The 21,795-nt window shown below is 49.0% G+C and overlaps 1 protein-coding gene across 2 annotated transcripts; it reads left to right on the plus strand.

Moving 5' to 3' along the window:
* The first annotated feature begins 15,869 nt into the window (after positions 1 to 15,869).
* THUMPD3 (THUMP domain containing 3) lies at positions 15,870 to 21,782 on the plus strand. Of its 2 annotated transcripts, none has more exons than XM_015875292.2 (9): positions 15,870 to 16,106; positions 16,429 to 16,506; positions 16,989 to 17,501; positions 18,686 to 18,816; positions 19,208 to 19,277; positions 19,647 to 19,762; positions 19,934 to 20,044; positions 20,285 to 20,408; positions 20,674 to 21,782. In XM_015875292.2, exons 1-9 carry the CDS (start codon positions 15,903 to 15,905, stop codon positions 20,803 to 20,805), a joined length of 1,479 nt encoding a protein of 492 aa, XP_015730778.1. In that variant the 5' UTR covers positions 15,870 to 15,902; the 3' UTR covers positions 20,806 to 21,782. The 2 variants fall into 2 exon arrangements, with proteins under 2 accessions (XP_015730778.1, XP_015730780.1); XM_015875294.2 differs by having other exon boundaries at positions 19,937 to 20,044.
* Positions 21,783 to 21,795: the final 13 nt, after the last annotated feature.

A 21,795-nucleotide genomic window follows, 5' to 3' on the forward strand; every position in this document is an offset into this window, starting at 1 on the left:
GACACATTTCCCAGAGTGAAACGAACTGGAGGTGCATCAACGCAGCTTCTTGCACTGCGTTTTTATTTGTTGATCTCGTGCACTTTGTTCCTGTCAGCAAAGTTCTGTTATCTTGTTGCGCCAACAAGAGAACCAGTCCTCTCTCTGTGCCTTTTCATCTGTGCAGTGAGGTGCCATGGTAGCTCGGCACTGATATACCTGTAGGGACGTATCAGTTCTCTGCACCCAAAATACTGCACGAAAAAGAACGAAGCAGACCAGCTGAAATGGAGGATATGTACTTGTGCCTAAAAGCGTAAGCTATCATGATACACAACCTGCCAATGGCACTTCTTTCCTGCAGCTGTCAATCTCCTGTAAGAGGCATTTGAGTCTACCAAAACTTTGGCTATACAAGGCCAAAACTACCGTGAACATTGCTTAAGCAGTTGTGAAAGGTCTCTTGCTAACAGTTTCCTGATAAAGATCTGTTACCTCTCATTTCCTCAGGGAGATTACAGACACTGTGCAGTCAGAGCCGTACTTTCATTTCCCTGCTGCGCTCTGCAGATTCTGTGGGTGATGCACTGCTGACTCCCCAGGATCTGCTCCTGTTGCACGGCAGCATCCAAAGCAACCCACATCCTCTCTCCCAGAGCACAATATTCAGAGCTGTCCCAGCTTTTAGGAAGAGCATGTCAATATCTAATATCAGTGTGCGTCTGAAAGTTGCTTGGCTGTTGAAGTCCTGACCTAGGGCAGGTTGGGTGCTTTGGCCCATACTGTTTAAACCTACAAGCGAGTGCTTTTGCACAGCAACTTTCAGGGAAAAGACACAAGACTTTGTTTCTAGTTTGTTCCATTGCTCTACTTCCTTAGATTTCATCTCACAAAGAAAGCACAAGCTTGTGCCTGGACTAGCCACTCCTGTGCACTGCTGAAGCTGAGACTGCCAGAGCTATATTGTTATGTTCCAGCTGATTAGGAGTTTTCCCTGTCTCCAAGCAGAAGTTCTCAAGCTCGGACAGCTGAGGTCTGGGATAGCAGTTCCCCCAGAGGCCGTATGGGCTCATTGCTCACTTTGCATTTTACCTTAGTGCGGTGATTTTTCATGTGCTGAAGTGACACGGTGTGAACGGCCTTCTGGTGTCCTAAAAGAAACTGAGACTGGAAAGTGGGGGAAATGGAGCTGGAAAGCCATGTTCCTTTAAATCCACTTCTAACATTCATGAATTCAGATGAGCTCCGCTACAGTAATTTTGAATGTACGTTTTTGATCGGCGCCGTTGGCATGAGTTGAACTTTGACAAATATGAATTTGCCAAGAACTGCTTGTTTCTTAATAAAGAATATTAAGGCTTTGGGGGGTTTGGAAAAGAATGTGAGCTGTGACTTAAAATACAAGATGTCCACACGTCAAAGAAATAAATCCAAATAATCTAGTGGCTATAATCACCCACTGGATTTAAATGAATTAATTCAATGTAATTGATTTCTAAGGGGAAGGAAGAAAAAGCAACACAGAAATCCTTGCCACAGGAAGGCATAATTTCTATCTGAAATCTAACACAATTAGTGGAGTAGGATTCGGTTACTGAAGGCAAAAAAGAAGACAAATCAAGAGTCAATTGAGTTGCTGTAAAATTTAATATCTTGCTGTCATCTTTGTTCTTAGCACAGAGTTGCTGTAGCAACAGACCAAAAAAAGAACTTGCTTGAGAGGAGGAGCTACTGCTCTTTTCACAATGTCTTTTTATCATCCCTGAATTGGTGCTTATGAACAATCAATCACATTTAGCAGTATCAATGAGCGCAGACACAAGGCCAGATCCTGCAGACATTAAGTCTACCTCACAAAGAGCCGTTTTCTGCTCCACTCTGCAGGTTATGTGATTGCAATTTTCACTGGTAGGACTGAGCCCATTTTGCTCACATGTGAGGTGCAGCTGCTCCTTGATCAATTTACCCCAGCAGTGGCTGTGCAACGTGCAGATCAGGACTGCTTGTGTCTCTGCATCCTACAAATAGGAATTGAATTTTCCTACCGCTTTCTTTCGGGTGATGTGGCTCACAGGGGAAGCAGACGACAGCAGTTTCTGGGCTCAGCCCACAAAGCAGAGTTTTCACAAACGTTTTGCTCTGAGTCCAGCTGAAGCCAAGTAACTGCTGCAGCGTGATGGTGGCTGTTGGGCACTGACTCACTTTCTGACATCGGAGTCACTGCTATTTACTGTCTGCAATTAATGTAGCACATGCGATTGCCGTTTCTCCATCTACAGTGCAAATTCAGTCACTTTAGGCACTATGGGGTCCATAATGTGCAACCACAGCCTGCAGCTGCCACAGACTGACTGGGTGTGCAGTGTGGGCTGTCGTGCCCTCATGCCCGGTGTGGACAGGGCAATCCCTGCATGCTGACACGTTCCTGCTCTGCTCCAAATCCACAGCCACACATCCAGAAGCGTTTCCTCGCAGGACTCAGAGCATCATCCAGCAGCACGCGGCGCAGGGGCTGCTGCCTTTTGCATCGCATCCCACCCTCACCGCAGCCCGGCCACCATTGCGGGCAGCGCGGATGTCTGAGCCCTCGCGCATTGTTTGGTGCCCGCTCTCGCAGCCCTGCATGGCCGCAGCGGGGGGAAGGAAAAGCCTGGGAAACTGCAGCTTCGCTGTGTGCCCGAACAAAGCCACATTGTGTGCGGCTCAGCACGGCGGGCCGGGGGCTGGAGAGGAGCACGGGGTGGGGGAGCTGCGCGGGGCCTTCTGTTACACTGACAGCAATTGATGGAGGAAAGGGGCCACATGGAAAAGGCGCCTTTCACGGCGAATTGGGCCCTCTCATTATAGCTGAATGGAGCCAGCCGAGGGGGCCTTCTCCCGGTGAAGCCCAAAGCTCCGGCTGCATTCACAGCTTCATTGTAAATTCCAGCACGGCGGTGTCATTTCCTGAAAGGAGAGTGGAAAGTTTGGGGCTTTTTGAAGCGCCCCTTCTCAGCTGAGAAGGAAACCCTGCCTCTTTCACAGCTCGGCTGCATCGCTCTCTATGTGTGAAAGGAGGGGAAGGAAAATGGTCAGGGCTTTTGCCTTTGTTTTTTCATCTCCTCAGAGACAGGTTGACCACAGAGCATCTCACTTATCTGTTGAAGCTACATTTCACCTGACGGGAGACTCCATTCCCGTTACAGTTTTCATGCTGCTTAGCATAATAAAAAGCATTCAAAGCAAGCCAAGCACAAGGAAGAGATGCGCGGTGAAGGAAGAGATGAAAAGAGAAATGTCAGCGTTATCGTGCCCATAAACGCCACAAGCTGCCACCAGTGGCACAAAGGGAGCATGATTAACAGCAAAGGCCGGATGGCGCTAATTGTGCCACTCGATCAAAGGCAGATGCTGATTGATCATCCCCAACCCAGGTCTGTGGAGTCCTGGGAGGGCCCCTCCATCTCACCCTGCTCCATCTCACCCTGCTCCATCTGATCCGGCAGCTGCAGAGCAGGGCTGGGAGTGCGATGGGAGCTGAGGGTGGAGGTGTGTGCAGTCAGAGGGTGAGATCTGCCAGCAGGTCATCTTCCACCAGGGAAGGCAAATTCTAGGCAAACTGAGCTAGCAGTATATCAGGTATGAGAAGAAAGAACTTGCTATCATTAACCAGGGCCTTCCCAAAGACCTCATCAACTTGGCAAGGAAACCCATGGTCTGCAAGTTCTTAGCTGACTGCCTTCATTAGAATACTAGAATCACACTCACGGGTCAAAAAGCCCCCTGCCTGGGTGAGGCCCCTTCCCCAACCATGTGCAGTAAAGTATAGAGCCTGACATGTTATAATTGCATGGCAATCACCATCCAGCCACTGTGAGAACAGACAGAAACGTTATCGACTTGATACCTTTTGTGTATAAATCTTGTGTGGATAGTTTGGTGTGTGAGCTCAATCTGTGGGAATAAGAAAGCAATGTTTCTGTGTGTGTGATCGCTGCCTTTCTGCACACTGGGCAATATAGATGCGGTCTCCAGGAGCCGTGGGTCAGTGTCAGCCCTTTTTGGAGGGGGGCTGCTGAGAGGTGCGTGCGTGCTCAGAGCATGAAGTGCTGCATCTGGCCGGGGATATGCAGGCCCTCTCCCCACGTGGAGAAGCCACAAGGGGCACTGCTGGTGTCCCTGCAGTGGATGGTCGCTCCTGGTAGCAGCCAGTTGGGGAGGAACGGAGCAGTAATTAAAACACCACAGCAATTAGCTCGGGGCGTATCTTTCCAGGCCCCAGCTGCTGCCTCTCCTGGTTGTGGCTGCAGAATGCAGAGCGATGCCAGAAGTGCAGCATGAGAAGCAATCTTTAAAAGCAAAGCTTTGGTGCCTGTGGGGTTTGTAGAGCTCTGTTTGCTTCCCTCTGTCCCCAGCAACACTGTGCTCTAAACCTGATTTTTACCACCCCTGTCTCCCCGCCCTCCTGCTGCACTGCAATACTGGGCACTCAGTGCAGCAGGACGTTGCCCAGCTGGGTAGCAGAGCTTCATCATGAGGCCGAGCATCCCACAGTACACATGGGACTGAGCAGCTGAAGAAGCTTTCACAGCCCTGAGAGCTGCAGCAGGGATCTTAGCAATAGCATAAGAATGATTTTATTTGAGCAGGTTCTTCTGGCTGGGCAGCTGAACACTGTGAAGAGGAAACGCTGCGTTTATTGGGGATGCAGCAGCTGAGTGGGACCATGTCAGGAAGGCTCCAACACAAAATAGCAGTCCTGCTGTTGTTCAGTTACACCCCAGTGTTTGGTTTCTTGTTTCCCTCTTTTAAAGCTCACCCTGTGTGTGCTGGCTGTGCTTCTTCTGCAGTTCTGTGAAACACAAAGGTGGGGAGAGAACCAAACTTTGTCATCGAGTCCCCTCCCTGCAGCACCCAGAGGGAGCTGTGCCACCAGACCTGGAGGAAAGAAGAGCTGAGTCAGACCTGCCTGGATGACATAGCGACAAAGCACAGCTCCGAAGCCTCCAAAGCACTATGGTACCCATTCCCAGTCCAAAGGTGCTGGTTACTTCATAAGAGATGCCCAGGAGCAAATCCTTGCTTGGAGCTGAGGGTCAGGGCAGTGCTGCTCACCACGGCTGCTCTACCCACAGAAAACTTCCATCTCCTGCAGGCTGTCCAGAAATACAGGGAGAATCCCAGCTGCAGAGCCCTCTGGAAGTTGTGAACAAAGCCTGAGGTAACGAGCTCCAAAGGCAAAATGGGGGTGCAGCTCACTTGTTTTCATCCTCAACTTCACAGATAGCCAGGTGGATTTTAAATTAGTGTCACTGCCAGAAAATACAGCAGTGACCTTGACTACCTGCATCAGGTCTAAGAGCTGTACCTTCCTGCACTGCAATCTCACAGCATTGCAGTGAGACACCAAGTGAGATCTTGCTCTTGCAAAGACATGACCCCGTGTGGCAGGGCAGCTGTCCCATAGCACTGGCACTTTGGGGATGTACCGGATGCTGCAGCTCCTGTGCCTGAGGAGTAAAACACACAAGCAGTACAGGCATCCCACAGCACCAGCTCACCCAGAGCAGTGCCATGCAGTGCCTCCAATCCAACTGGCAGCAGTCACAGCCCCGCAATGACAACACAGCCTACATGCTCACAGTGACTCAAGGCCAGCTTTTCTTGTCTGAGAGACAATATTTTGGGGGAGAATTTAATTGAAAATCACTTTAAAGGCTGCTGTGAAGAGAGAAGAGTTCTCTCTTCCTATTTGAAATATACCAGAGAGGCATTTAGCTCTCAAGAAAGAGCTGTGCCTGAAGATCCTGCTCTGAGCAAAGGAAAATCAGAACAAATGGGACAAGGTGAGAGAGGAGCTGAGGGCACAGGATGTGGAATCACACACAGCTCAGAGTCCACACGGGCCAGTTGCCAGCAGCGCTTTCCCCAATGCTCACAGCCTCAGCTGCTGAATGGCACGTTTAGTGTCACCAAGCCATACACAGAAGCCCAGATCTCATTCTTGTCACTGGCTGCCGTTTACCTGCACTCCGGGTATTCATTTTTCCATCCTCACTCTCTAAGGGCAATATCACTCCGAGTAGCTCTGCAACTGCAGGCAGCTCTCATTCCCCACCTCCCTCTGCTTTAGGCTGCCCTGTCACATACCAACAAGGTCAGCTGCACTGACTGCTCCCACAGCTCTGTGCACATCACAGGCTGAAGGCTCCTCAGCTCCTTGCTCCTCTGCAGGCACACTGGAGGCCTCTTGTCTGCAGGCAGCATGACCTGACCTCTGCATGTCTGCACAGCACCTCACTGCCACGAGCAGCCCCATGGCCCTCCTGCAGCCGTCACGCAGCACCAGCAGCGCTCTCACTTCCCATCTGGTCATCTGCTCATTCTCTGCCCACTTAAATGTATGTATGGAACAGGGCATTTTGGCATGGGGTTTGTCTGGGGGTTTAGTTATCTCTCTTCCCCAGACAGACAAGCAGATCGTCCAGAAATACTTGCAGATAAAGGAGAAAAGCTGTATCTAGCTTTAATGGTTCCTTTCTCTTCTACAAGGCTAAGGGAAGCAGTGCTGGGAGTGGCAGTTCTTTCTCAGTCGCCATCCCCACGGTTCCTCTATCTCACTTCTTTAGGATCTGGCATCCTTCCCGTGTCCTCTTTCGTTCCTGGGTTCTTCTGAGCTGTTTCCCTGCCAGCTTTTGGCATCCAGCTCTTGGCATGAGCTAAGGAGGAGGAAATTGAGCTGACACCAGCATCAGAGCCTGCTGCAGCCTAATAGAGAATATGCTGCATGGGCAAGACCTGGGCCAGAACAGAGGGAGCACTATTTCCTGAGCAATTCAGCAATGCCATTAGTTTCATAAGCACACTTGAGACAGGCCAAGAAGGCAGGCAAAATGTTGCAGTCATTCAGCTGCAAATATTTTTACAGTATTCCTGAGACTCAGCATCAACCATTCAAGTCTTTTGCTCTAACCTACACAACATTAAATACCTCGGATCCACAGCTGACTTTTTACATAGGTGTGGTTCAGGTTGGAATTTAAGTTACATTTTCTACTGAGGACAGAGGTGTTGCTCCCTGTTCCTCCAGCTGTCACTGCACATCCAGGCCAGCTCAGCTCACAGAGCACCCAGGTAAGAAAAATGGGTCACAGAAATAGTGACTGACAGCCACATGCTGCCCCACAGTATGACAGCATTGGGGTCACTGGTCAAGGAAAGGGGAACATTTGGGAAAAGTGGGGCTTTCCTAGAACTCACTTCCCCAAACTGTTCTGCCCACAAACTGAGCAAACAGCACTTCCCTCGCAGGCAGTGTGCCAGCTGTGCTGCTGCTAACATGGGGGGCTTTGCTCTGCAACTGTGCATGGCCACAGCATCGCATATGTGCTGTGCAAGGCCCCCACAAAGCACCAGGTACAGCTTCTATGAGCCGAATTGCAGAAGCAGTGAGCACATGTGAGTAATGGCTGGGGTTTCTACATCCTCTGAAATAAAGCCTCGCAGACTGGAATTCACGTAAATGACCATATCAACAGTAAATCAAACCTGGTACTCCAAAAGGGTGGGTAGCTCAGGCCATAACAAAACAGGTTTGATGATCTGTCATGTTGCATAATTACAAACTTACAAGGCTTGAATTTCTGGCTTCAGTGTTTTGCAGCAAACAAATTGCCATCATGCACTCAAAGTCCCCTCAAGCAAAGTGCTGCTGCTGGCCAGCACTGGGAGGATGCTGACCCTGCTGAGGTGTTGCTGCTGAACCAGCCCAGACTCACTGAGATGGCTACAGTGCATTACATGAGCTGTGCTCAATGGAAGACGTCTGTTTGTAACAGCCATGTAGACATGGATATAGAACAAACAATTATTACATTGGCGGAGCAGTGAGAACACTTAAACCTGAAGTTTTCTCCAGACTCTGTTCCCTGTGGCATCACACAACTTCCCCAGCTTCACTTAAAGCACCTTCACAGCTCAGTGGCAGGTACCTGCGGCTTATGGGAATTCTGGATTCCCCGCGGTTAATTTTACAGACTGAGTCAAATGGTACCAGAAGATCAAAAGATACCAGAAGGCATCTCCCCAGAAAACACAGCGCTGTAGAATCTGTTAAGTAGTGACAGACACTTCCTTAAACAGGGCATTCAGCACCATGTGAACCAGAACACGCAGAAGGTTTGTTTCTAAACGTGTGAAGAATCCATGTAGACCTGCACCAAGCAGGTCAGGATGGATGTGGAAGTTACCAGAAGAGGGAGAGGAGAGTGCGTGCAGAGCTGAGCCAGAGCCTGCAGCACTGCCACAGTGTGCAGTAACATGGCCGGGGAAAGGCACAAGTTTCCCTCCAGAACCAGAGTGGGGCTCTATGGCAGCTCTGACTGCCCAGCTGTGAGCAGCACGCAGGATGGGGAGCCCGACCTGAAGCCTGAGCACTTCCTTTGGGGTTTTGAGTGGCCGAAGCCAGAATCCACACAGCAGGAACTCAGAGCTGTTAATACAAAATGCAACCTGAGAGCACAGTCCTCGTGTTGCTGCAGAAGCAATAGCTGAGAAGAGGAATACCATCATAGCAGACGTGTTCGGACTCATAATGCGTGCAGCAGAGTGACATAATTCACGTTTGGGTCGGTTTGGGGTTTTTTATTTTGTTTTTGCTCCCTAAGAAAGCAAGAAAGGTATCACAACGTGATTAGAGTAAAAGGTTCATTTCAGCTGCCCTCTGTGAAGAGATGGAAGGTACTGAACACTTCAGGACGTTTTCAGAGTTGTTCATGTTGCTCCACGTGGTGGTCAGCGGAGTTTGGTTTTGAATTGTGTTTTATAACCCTTTGTCAAGTGAACTCAGCCCCTCCCGAAACCGGACCCCCAGCCCTGCTCTCCCCACTGCTCGCTGCCCACTGAGCCATTCACATTCAATCAGCCGAACACAAAAGCCGTGCACGCCTGTATTTGCATTCTTCCCATCTGGTAACAGCACGAAGTGAGTCCCATCACTTCCCAGCTCCTATTTTTATCCTTCCCAGATGTAGAAGAGAATTTTTTCATACTAGCACCATTTCTCACCCTTAGAATTCCACTTGTCTTTCTGCTTCCATCTCACCTTGAAGGGGTGGAAGCAATGAAACCATCACCGATTTCTTATTCCCTTCCAGTGGTCCTTCCACACAAGAGATGAGTATTCTCTCCACATCATTTCTTTTAAAGAAGCAACGGAGCAGCACACAGCTGGCAGCACCACCCCAATCCTAACGTAGCTTTTGCTATTCTTCATGTACACATACTCTGAAGAATTAGGATTTTTTCACCCAGCAACGTGGAAGCACAAAGGAGCATTGGCTCTACATTAACGTGGATGTGATGTGATTCTTCAGCACGTCCTTTCATCGCAGCCCTTGCCCACCCTTTGGCTACATTCCCTCTCTCATACCCCTCATGCATCAAATCTCTCACCATCAAGGTGATATTTTCTCTCAAAGTGCAGCCTTCGATATTTGATTTGTGATTTGTACATGGCAGCCATTCTAGATGTGAAAACAACTGCAAATGAACATGGACCAAACAAAGTACTAAGCACATCCCACTAAAGGCACAGCTGAATTGGAACTGATGGAACACTGCATGTGTTGTATCTGTTCCCTCATGTTACACAGCCCCATGAGGTGCAGGTGGGCTGCTGTCACTGCAGTCACAGCCGCACTGTGCTCCATTCAGACCTCCCTGGGACCAGTTTGATTTTGTACCACAGAAATGACTGAGTTGGAAACAACAGAACATTATGATGAGAAATCACTGCTTTTACATCCTGACAGCTTTACTGTCAGGCGCTTATTACGGTGACTTCAGAGGAAGAAAGAGGTCAAAGCACACACGTGCCGCCACTTGGAATACAGCACTCTGCTTCTGTAGAAAACTGGCTGAAACTGATTTTTCTCAGCCCAAAGTATGTGGGCTAGAAAGACTGCTGAGCACCTCACAGCCTCTGGGAAACGTGGTTTAAGATAACAGACATCAGAGCGGTAGCTCAGAGTCTCACTATCCCCATAGCAGGGTCACAGAGAGTTTAGCAGCAGGTAAATTAATACAACTTTTCTGATGTTACAATATTACAATTGTAAGAGTTCATCCGAGAGAATAACCGAAAAGGGCTTTTCTGAAGGGAAAAATAAAAAAGAGCCTACAATTCTGTAAGAGTTCTTCTGGCCCCCAAGTGATATTTGGCAGCTCTTTTAATATGCAAGCTGCAATTTACCTGTAATAAATTAGCAGCGAGGAAAACAAAGCTTCACATGAAAGGTAGCAGTGAAACGCAAATGCAAACTACGCAGATACTCATCAGCATTCAGGGCATCACACAGCAGCCGTGTGCTCTGACACTCGGTAACCTTTTGCTCTCAGTTAGGAACTAATCAGACGTGTCAGGTGCTAACAGCAAACGCGATGATGCACGTACTGGGTGGGTAATTGTGTTCCTTGCGTTACCTCCCCGTATATTTTCCCATTATTATTTTTTTTAAGAAAAGAGTTGGATTTTTGGCCAATTTCTCCTAGAAGTCATGCCTTTTAGATCACGCTCTTTTCACCTTCTAAGCACTCTCCCTTTTTCCAGTCATGCACTTTGCAGCCCTAGAAGTGAGCACAGCCCTGACAGAGCCCCCAGGAGCAGGCAGGCTCCACCAACGCACACCTTCTGTGATGCAGGGCATCCCAACATGATGCTGTGAACTCACACCCAGCTCTGCCCACTTCCCATGGCATCTCGTGCTGCTGCAGCTGCATTTTGTTGCTCAAGAAGAGCATGCCTGGTGCTCATCATTGCATACCAGCATCCTCTATTGCAGCTCATGTTAAATCCCAGCCCTTTCCTCCAATGCTCCTGGAGGAGTCCCTTCAAGCTACGTGTTATCCACAAGCCCAGTATAGCCTTTTCTTTGTTCTACCATCCAAACCATTAATTAAAATATTGAACAGATCTAGGAAGCCAGACAGGCAGGACTGTGGGAGGCCACATACCATGCAGCTGTGGTCAAGAGATGATTAGGCAAAGGATGGAGAACGCTGCAGTGCCCCATTACATGGCACAGGGGGAGGCGGCTCTGACAGCTGCGGTCCCCAGCAGCACAAATCCCACAGTGGAGCTTCGGGGACCCATGGGGATCTGGCAGTGAAGTGTAAAGGTGTGGCTGTAAAGATGTCAGCCAGCACTGCTCCTTGTTACTGCACAGCAGGCTGTGGGAAACGCTGTCTCCTCCTCTCCTCCCACTATCACTACAATTAGACCAGCTGACAATGTTTTGCCTTCAAACTTTGCCTCAAACAAACTGAACAGACATCAGCTTCAGGAATGTACACAGCCTGCTGCAATGAACTCATCAAACAGCCCGAGGCTGCAATTTAACAGCAGTAAGTGGGACAGGCACTTCTCCATTTGAGCTTCCCATTACCACAGTTCCCTCCAATTAAACTACTCTCCTAAATTAGGAGGGAGGAAGCACAAGGTTTGCTTCCTTCAATTATCCATTGGCCCATGGCAATGGTCTCATCCCACGGCCTTCCTTCTGTGTGTGGTCTCCCGATCAAGTCATGTTATTTAAAACATATGAATGCAGCCTATGTGGTTTGAAACACTGACTGAAGCTGAAACACACATAAAAGCCCTCGGCCACAGGAAGGACTTGAAAAGCCACTCCAAGGCGGCCCCACAGCAGGAGGCAACATCTCATTGCACATGTGCCCTCCCACAGCACAGCGAACACAGCTGGGGATGCTCAGGCCCTGCTCTGGGGAAGCAGCAGCAGTGCCCAACCCCGGCCTGCAGCCATGGGGCAGCCTGAAGGCACAGTACCATGGAGCTGGAGCCATCTGGGGCAGGGCAGCCACAGCCTGCCATGTTAATGGGTGCACATCCAGCATGAGTGTGGGGTCACTTCGTGCTGCTCGGAGATCTCCTTAGGGCTGGGAGCAACCTGGAGCAGTGGGCTGCAGAAAGCTGTGCAGCACATGCTTTGTAGACACTTTCCATGGGGCTGGGTGAAGAGAGCCCTGGCTGCACACAGACCACCCAGCAGGGCCCAAGGGGACCCACCAGCACTGCACATTGCTCTCTCAATTCCAGCAGCACTTGGGCTGGTACCGACAGAGACCTGCTGTGGGAAACAGCGGATGGGCAGGGTGCTGGATGAACCTGAGCCTGCAGACAGGGTTGCAGGCAGCAAATCTCCACCTGCGGGCAGGCAGGGAGCTCCAGAACAGATCGTGTCCCAGCTACGTGTGGTGCCCATGGAGGAGCAGCGCCCAGTGATGTAAGGGCAGGTCACCCAGCAGAACTGGCAGCTGCTTCTCTCTGCAGCCACCAGACTATGCTTTGCTGTTTCAGTTACAAATTCCTCAGGAGACAAAGTTTCCTCATTAGCGAAAACCATCTCACAAATACAGGCACGCCTTGACAGCGGCACAGCAGATTCACTGCGGAATTTAACGACCTCCTCTACTCACAGCACTGCAGCCTGGGTTTGTTTTGCAATAATTTATGCAGAGGGACTCATACTCCATCTCACTGCAGGCAGGGGAGCCGTCACAGCCACTAAGATGATCTCAAAGCAGATGGGCTGAGTGGTGCATAGCATGCCCTGGGGTTTGAATGGCGCTATGCGGACACCCCTGTTTACTCAGAGACCCTGTTGCAGGGTGTCCTAACACAAGAAATAAATGTGCTTATGTGAGCCACTCCTCCCCCGAGCAGCTCAGCAGGCACCTGCAAAAATCCCCCAGCGCGATCTCATATCTGTCTTAAACCCATGGAACCTGCAGCAGTAAGCAGAGCAGGACTAAGAACGTAACCGAAAGGCACAGCAGGAGCAGCCGTGGGGAGGAAGCGGTAATCACCCAAAGCCCTCCGCAAGCTGTGCTTTCTCACAGAGGTTACAGAACACAGAATGTGACACGCCACGCTCACCAAAATGCTCCCAATGCTGCTCAAAAGCTTTCTATGTTGGAAGAGCAAACTATTTTCTTCTCTATGGTTCTACACAGAGCTGGATGCCAGGCAGCTTTGGTGCCACCGCACGAGGAACAGGAGCAGCAAAGAATGACAGAGATGGATCAGTGCCCCTCAGCCTGTTTGTTTCTAGAGGAGATGGGCAGCACACAGTGGAGCAACCACTGACCTCCCACATGGGTCGGGTGCCAACAGCCATTGGAACATCATTGTGCAACAGTCTCTAAGAATCTGTACAGCTCTTGAATGCCTTGGGAACATACTTCAAGTAACATTTAGCAGCATATGAACATCCGTTTCATTGGCGTTTCTCTTAACAGTCATGCAAACAATGCAGTGATTTCCTGCCCACGTGCAGGTTCCATACAGAGCGCTTCATGGTGGTCTGCGGTGCACTGCTTTTCACTGGTTGTAAGCTGACGTGATCTGTGATATGGAGATCTAAGCTCAGCAGAGGGAGGAAGCTTTGTGGATGCAGGAACAGACCTGAACTGAGCAGAAGGTGATTTCTGAAGGTTCTTCTGACTGTGATCAGTACAGCAAACAAAGGACTGTCTTGAGATGAGCTTCAAAAGCTGTACAGGAACCCAAGGAGGGTATTCAAAACATGAATTCACTCCACTAGTATGTACACTTGTATTTTAAGGTAAGTTATGGCTAGATAAGCAGAATATAGGAGTGCTGTCATTCCTACGTAAATGGGTGATCTGCTTCGTATCCATAACAAAATATGTGAAATTGTGTTTCTGCTGCTCATCAATCTGGATACATTTTGTCACCACAGGCGAGAGAGAATCCGGCTCTGCCTGCAGTGTGACACACAGGTACAAGATGGTGCCAGAGGGGAAACAGTCTGTATTTGGGACTTGTCTGAAGGCAGCACTGAGTCAGAGGAAATAAACCACGCCGAGCAGATCACACTGAACGCAGGTGAGATCTACACAGCACAGTGGCAGCGGCAGCTGTGCTGTTAACAAGCTTTTCTCACACACAATCACATCTGCTGCCATTATCTGGTCATTTCCAGACAGACAACAGCGCTGTTTTGAGCGTCCTGACTCTAACTCAAGTCAGTACTTCAAATCTGTTTATGTTTTTCATTCCCACTACCCAATTTACATAGCGACTATGGTTTCTTTTTGGCCATTCTGCTAAAGAATCATTTTCATAATGGCTGAAATGTTTCTTTCCATTCCAGGATATTTCAGGTACTCACCTGAGTTAGCCCTGAGGCATCATTTATAAAGTCTTACAGAAACTACCCCAGGAGTGAATGAGAGCATCAGGCCACTTCCCAGGGCAGTCAGGTGCGGTAAATCCAGCACTAAGGATGCTCGTCTTTTCCACTCAAACCTCAGCCTGGACCATGCAATCCCCCAGAGCTTCACCATTTCAGACAGATGGGACTGAAGGTCACTGAGTGCCTGCAGCACACGCTGCTGCTTGGACATAAGCCCAGGAGATCTTTGGGCAAGAGGCATCCCAGAAGCTGCTCACCATTACTGCAGGGAGGCTTTCTCCTGACTGAGTGACCAACACACAAGGAGTGAAAAACAGCAGCTCACGTGCAGCTCTGCTATGATGCAGACATTTGGTAATTGTGATGTTTTTCAGATTGAAGTAAAGTTGAGATGGTCTGAAGACATGCTGAAAAAGATCAGCTCAGCTTAAAGGTTTTCTTTAACGGAGATTTCTTCTGATATCATCACAGACATCAGATCCTCCCGTCCTGCAGGTTCTCCATGATGGCCCTGAATACTCGCAGGTCCCACTGCTCCTCAAAACTACCTTCCAGAAAGGGCTCCAAGGAGCCCCACCTGCACCTCCCTGCTCAGTTAGACCAGGCTCCACCTCAGGAGGCACAAGTTGTGCAGCTGTATGCAGACGGTGTTTCTTCGAGACAAACCGCAGTTCTTTGCTCAGAGAATGTTAACTCATTCAGAACCACACGCTGGGTGGGATTACGCGGCACAGCCCGGCCCGGCACAGCCCGGTGTCACTCTCCCACAGCAGCAGCAATCCCACACCAACTCTCCGTGCTGCTTATGGCACAAGTCCCTCATTTCCTTCGCAGCTTTCAGTCCCGATTCACGAGCTACAAATAAATGGAGGGAATGACGATGTTGCTCCCAGTCCCGCACACACAGCTCGTGCTGCAGCCAAGTGCAGCCTCGCACAGAGCCCAGGGCACACGGTGCTGCAGGACGCTGCATGTGGCAACAGACCCAGCAAACGGCAGAGAGCAAAGGGGAGAGCAAAGGGCATGCAGTGCTGCAACCGCCGCACACGGCTGTGCTGTGCTATGCAGTGCAGTGCTGTGCTGTGCTGTGCAATGCAGTGCAGTGCAGTGCAGTGCTGTGCAGTGCTGTGCTGTGCAGTGCAGTGCAGTGCAGTGCAGTGCGGTGCAGTGCAGTGCGGTGCTGTGCAGTGTAGTGTAGTGTAGTGCAGTGCGGTGCTGTGCAGTGCGGTGCTGTGCAGTGCGGTGTAGTGCAGTGCGGTGCTGTGCAGTGCGGTGCTGTGGACCAGTGCCGCGTGCTGTGCAGTGCGGTGCTGTGCAGTGCGGTGCTGTGCTGTGCAGTGTAGTGCAGGTAGTGCAGTGCGGTGCTGTGCAGTGCAGTGCAGTGCAGTGCAGTGCTGTGCAGTGCAGTGCAGTGCAGTGCGGTGCTGTGCAGTGCAGTGCAGTGCAGTGTAGTGCAGTGCGGTGCTGTGCAGTGCGGTGCTATGCAGTGCAGTGTAGTGCAGGTAGTGCAGTGCGGTGCTGTGCAGTGCGGTGCTGAACCCGCTCTGGATCCCCACAGTCTCCTCTCGTCCCGCTCCGATCAGCACCTCGCTCCCCTCCCTCCCGCTGCACACGCGGGTCGCTCCTCCGGACCGCAGGGGGCGCTGTCGCGCGGCTCCGTCCCGGAAGCGGAAGCCGGGCAGGGGCGGCACGTGCCGGCGTTTGGTCATGGCGGAGGCGGAGGCGGCCGGTCCGGATGCGGCCGGGGATGGCGCTGGCGAGGAGCGGTTGGCCGTTATCGGCGCCACCGTGCCCACCGGGTTCGAGGCGATGGCGGCCGCGGAGGTGCAGGAGAAGCTCGGCTCCGCGTCCCGGATCAGCAGGGACCGCGGGAAGATCTACTTCGAGGTGCCGGCCCACAGCCTGCCCGAGGTGAGCGCACCTGTCCCCGGAGCCCTCGGGTGAACACCCGCGGTGCGTGTTGCCCCGCAGCGCCCGTCGTGTGTTGCAGCACAGCGCGCTGCGTTTGATGCCAGCCGGGGCACAGCGACCCGCCCGGCCGGTGTTGTGGGGGCTCGGTCGGGTTTGCTGTGCTCCGGCAAAGGGGGCTGGAGTCAGAGAACCCCAAACCGGCTGTCAATGATTTGCTCGTCAGCTGTCAATCTCTGCACGTAGCGCCAGGTCGGATGTAGATGTAAGTGGCGACGCTTTGTAACCGATGGTAACCGAGCACTGCTGCTCTCCCTCGCTATAGGTCCATCAGCTGAGGTCTGTGGATAATTTGTTTGTTGTCGTTCAGGAGTTCAAAGATTATCAGTTTAAAGAAACCAAGGTGAGTGACTCTCGTTGCTTTCAGTCCCTTGTGGGGTTTGGAGCGTTATTTTCATTGTAGTGCCTTCGGTGTTTCATGAGCAATGATCTTTGAAATGCTCGTAGTGCTGTCCTGGTTCTTTGTTGGGTTTACAGCTGAAGTGCGGTGATGTTGTCTGCCTCAGTTCCTTCTCTTGTGTTTGCTGCAAGGGAAATGAGAGGGAGCAGCTGTGTGCATGGATGTCAGCCTTGGACATGGGACAATAAAAGATCTCTTGATCTCTTAATGTAGTCATGGTAACTGATTATTTGTTCTGGATCCTGTGATGTAAAATACCACTTCTTAGTCTTTGCCAGATGTGAAAAAAATTGCCCAAAAGAAGTGCCAGCTGTGATTAGATGTGCAGCAAGTTGCATGTACAGACTAATGTAAGAGATTTAGAAAGAGGGTGGTTCTTAAAGGAAGGAAATTACTCTGAAGGACCATTTCTTTGTCTTTAAAAGGAAGATGCTTTAAAAGATTTGGAAGATTTGGTTAAAAAACTGCCTTGGGACGATCCTCTGAAAATCTGGGAGCTGAACAATGGCTTAAAAAAGAAAAAGACAAAACGCAAAAAGCAGAATGTGCAGCAAACTGCAAGCAAAGGGGAGCTGCAGGACGGCACAGGGGAGGAAAAGGAGCACAGAGCTGCGGGTGGGCAGGAGGACTGCACCACTAACATGGCAGGAGATGGCCAGAGTGGAGAAGAGATGCAAGGAGATGCCTCACAAAATGAGGAGGATGATAATGAACTCTCAGAGGCTAAAAATGAACTGCATGCCAGTTCTGGGGCTGAGACAAAGGCAGGAGAAGATAAGAAAGATGGAGGAGATGTGAAGGTGTTAAAGTTTCGCGTTACATGCAATAGAGCTGGAGACAAGCACAGTTTTACATCAAATGAGGCTGCAAGAGACTTCGGAGGAGCTGTACAGGAGCACTTCCAGTGGAAGGCCGACATGACCAACTTTGATGTAGAGGTATTGCATTGTGCCTTGGAAATCATTCTATTTCAAAACTTAATTCATAGTTTGATTCTCAGAAAACTCCAAAATAACCTTTAATTATCTTGGAGCTGGAAGTCGGTAATGCTGAAGCCGTGGCTTCCTCAGAGGCATTATTTTCCCTGGCATGTTACATATATACTCACACCCCACTGCTTGATTGCACTTTGGTTGTCTATCACAGAATCACAGAATGACCCGGGTTGGAAGGGACCTCAAGGATCATGTAGTTCCAACCCCCCTGCCTGGCAGGGCCACCAAACATACACATTTACTAGATCAGGTTGCCCAGGGCCCCGTCCAACCTGGTCTTGAACACCTCCAAGGACGGGGCATCCACAACCTCCCTGGGCAGCCTGTTCCAGGACCTAACCACTCTCCTAGTAGAGAACTTCCCCCTAACATCCAACCTAAATTTTCCCTCTTTTAACTTAAAACCATTTCCCCTAGTCCTGCTGTTATCAGCCCATTATAGTCTATATTCTCTTTTGCGTTGTGGTGAGGACACATTTCTTCATTTCCATGTTGCCCTTTGCTCTGCACGTGCTCTTGCTCATGATAATGCTCTCACTCACCACTAAGCCCCAGAGCAGCTGAGTCGTGCTGAAAAGTTTTCTCCTCTCTCAGCTACACCACAAGGTTTTATACTTTTACCCCTCCTGTATTATTTACTCATATGGTTTCAGGGGACAAAAAGGGTTGTCCACTGTTTTTTCCCTTTACATAGGGAAGGGAGGTCCAGCAGATAAGGTCCATTAAAGTTTTCATTTTGAGAGGCAATAAAATGAAATGACTTTCTTGCAGAATTTTTTAAGGGCTGACCCCCTTCCTTGTAAAGATATATTCACCTTCTGAATTCACGTTGCTTATAGGACCAGGCGTGGGGTTTCTGTTGCCGCTTTGCAGATGCTGCGCTGTGACTTGCAGGACTTAACCCTGCTTCTCCCCAGCGTGTATAAAGCATCACAATGTGCTTTTTGTGCATGTGAAAAACAACTGTGCTGTCCTGATGTGTATCCCTTGTCCTCACTAAAGCCAGTAGACGGTGCTCTTGTATTTCCTGATTTTTATCTAACTCACAGCTGCCGATTGAAACATTTACCAGATGTACTGTGGGAAGCTTGTGTTACTCCTGAAATTTAGTGCCAGTTTTTCTTTAGGTACTCCTGAATATTCACAACAATGAAGTAGTTGTGGGCATTGCATTAACTGAGGAGAGTCTCCACAGAAGAAATATTACACATTTCGGACCCACAACCCTTCGCTCAACTCTTGCTTATGGCATGCTTAGGTCAGTGCAATGCATAGTTTCATATGATTCTAAGTTAATAAGTCATTCTGCTTCACAAATTAGTTGCGTTATCTCCCGCACTGCTCCCTTAGAAGCCGTTTTAGTTGATTCCTATTAAAAGGGAAGAAAGATGTAGCAATGCTGGATGTTTCCCAGCTTAGAAAAGTAAACGCTTGCTGCAAAGAGCCAGTTTTCAGAGAGCTGGATGATGACATTCTTGAGAGAATTTCACTGGACTGGCATGTATAAATGCTAATTATTAAATGCAATTAATGTTCCCATGCTATGTTAGAGGGGCTCAGTGGCTGTGATTAAAACAGTTTAGTTTTCCATCAGTAATAGAAATTTGTGTTCTTTTCTCAAAGTACCTTTTTTTTTTCCTGCTCCTCAGACTCTGTGATCCCCAGCCAACAGATATCATCATTGATCCAATGTGCGGTACAGGTGCAATACCAATAGAGGTGACTCTTCCTTTCTTTTTAACGTAGTAAAACTCAAGACAGTATCTGCAACCGAGTAACATGTAAGTTTTAATGGCAGTAACTGAATAGACACCAACAGAAGCATCTTGCCAACTTCTCAACAGCTACAGGCACACTTTCACTAAATGCCTTTAGTTTCCTTCCAAAAGCTATAACAGGAAGAAGCAAAATCTAAAAGAACTTTGAGCTTTTGAGTTGCCTAAGATGTGTGACATATCTGTTAAGAGTTTGAAAATCATCGACATCTACTTGAGATTGCTTTGTAATATTGTTTTTTTCTTTTTTGGTGGGTTTTGTCTCAAAAAGCAAGAAATGTTCATGTTAATGCTTGTCAGTATTTCCCCCCAGGGAGCGATGGAATGGCCTGGTTGCTTCCACGTTGCTGGTGATAACAACCCACAAGCTGTAAAGAGAGCAGCAAGCAATATCTGCTCTTTGCTAAAGAAAAATGAAAGTAAGGAAAGGTAAGAACACGGTACAGGGGATTTTATTTTCCCATGGTGCTTTATAGGAATAGATCTGTCTTGCATAGATTTTCTGGACTTTTTCACTATTATTTTGTTGCTGTTACAGAGTTCTTCAGTGTAGAAATATTTTCAGTAAACCATACCTCTGAGATATCTTTGCTTTTTTAGCAGTGCTTCCCTGGGCGCACCCTTAGACATCGTTCAGTGGGATATTTGCAATCTCCCCTTGCGGACTGGCTCTGTGGATGTCATTGTGACCGACATGCCTTTTGGGAAAAGGTGAGCGACCACAAATTCAGGTTACTGTGTGTGACCATCACCACCGCGTGTGCTCGCGTGCCCAGGTTTAGGGTTCTCCTGTAACTTAACTGGGCCTAATTGAGAAGTATTAATGTGTTCTGTGTTAAGAGTGAAAGCTGAAGGTTTCAGTGGTCATATGTGAGTCGATCCGTGTCTGAGAAAAAAACTGCAGTTGCTGTTTTTTGACTGTCACAAAGGAGATCTTGATTTATGTTATAGGATAGGGTCAAAGAAGAAGAACTGGGATCTCTATCCAGCCTGCCTCATGGAGATGGGGCGGATCTGCACACCAGGCACAGGTAGAGCTGTGCTGCTGACTCAGGACAAGAAATGCTTCATCAAGGTACGTTCTGGGTCAAACCTTAGAATTAAACCCATTTGCACAGGAAAATCTATTGTGGAGAAAAACTTTAAGCTGACTTCACTATGGCAGGTGATCTGTTTCTAAAGAGATGAATAGCAGCATTTTCATGTGGTTTTAGACCTTATTCAGGTGTGATTTGCTATAGCCAGGAATAACATCTAAAGCAAATTTATCCTTATATTCTTATCCTGAAGAAGCTGCCACCACTCTTGCAGCTTTTTTGTGTGCTATTTTTCTGTCATAGGCCTTGTCGAGACTGGGACACATCTGGCGCAAAAGTCACACAGTGTGGGTGAATGTAGGGGGACTTCATGCTGCAGTGTATCTTCTGAAACGCACCTGGGAAAGAGTGGAAGAAAATAAGTCCTTCTGGTGACAGCCCTTGTGGAGGAAGACAGCAGAGACCTGCATCATTTCCAGATGAGCAGCTTGGTAAAGGAGGTTGCTGAGAGTGTTTGTCTCAGTTCCTGAGCGAAAGGCAATAAATAAGAATTGTGTAAATTGAGCACTGAACCAGGGACCAACCTGAGAACTCCCCGTTCTACTGTGTGCTCTGAACCTGACTTAAGTTATTGCTTTTCACTCTGCCACCTTAACTGAAAGTCAGTAGTGGTGTCAGCAATGCTCTCCTTTGCCTGAGTCTTTTCTACCACATCTGTTGTATTTCTCAGTTAAATGTTTGTTCCCTCTGCTTATAGTAGAAAACATGTTGAGGCGTTTTTGGAGCCAATTGGCAGCTTATTTTTCCCCTGAACTGTAGAAATCCTATCTTAAAATGCCAGTCTTAGTATTCCAGTTAGTCATCTCAAAGGGTTTGGAGGTAGTACCTCTTTGCTGTAGAACTTTTCCAAACTGAAAGTTTAAAGTTGATACTGTTTCCCAGATGTGAATTAAGATGTTTGATGCTCCAGTGAGGAAATGCTAGCAGTGCGCAGGTGCTGCTGTTTGTTTCTTACCTGTTACCAGCTCAGTGCTGTTGGTGCCTCGGGCTGTTTGCAGGTCCCGCTGTGGGTGAGGCAGAGCAGTTGTGGTTTCTGCCTGGGAGCGGTGTTACCTGGGAGTTGTGATGCTGGCACTGAGGGGCAGCGATGAGGGGTTTTGTAGGAGCTGCTGTAGGGATGCTGCCCTAATGACAGGAATTCATGTTCAATGAATGTCTTGTTCAATTCTTGTTCAATGAATGTCTGTTTCCTTCTCTGAACATCCTGCGGTTTCTCAGGCTAATTACTCTGCTCATCAGAGGCTGAAACACTAATTACCAGCTTGTCATTCCATTGAAGTGTATTCAAGCTCGTGGTACCGCTCTCAGAGCTGGATTTAGGCCTATTAAAGTTTATTAGCTCCATAAAGGCACTTGGTCTCGGTG

Source organism: Coturnix japonica, chromosome 12, assembly GCF_001577835.2.
Source record: "Coturnix japonica isolate 7356 chromosome 12, Coturnix japonica 2.1, whole genome shotgun sequence".
Classification (NCBI taxonomy): Eukaryota; Metazoa; Chordata; class Aves; order Galliformes; family Phasianidae; genus Coturnix; species Coturnix japonica.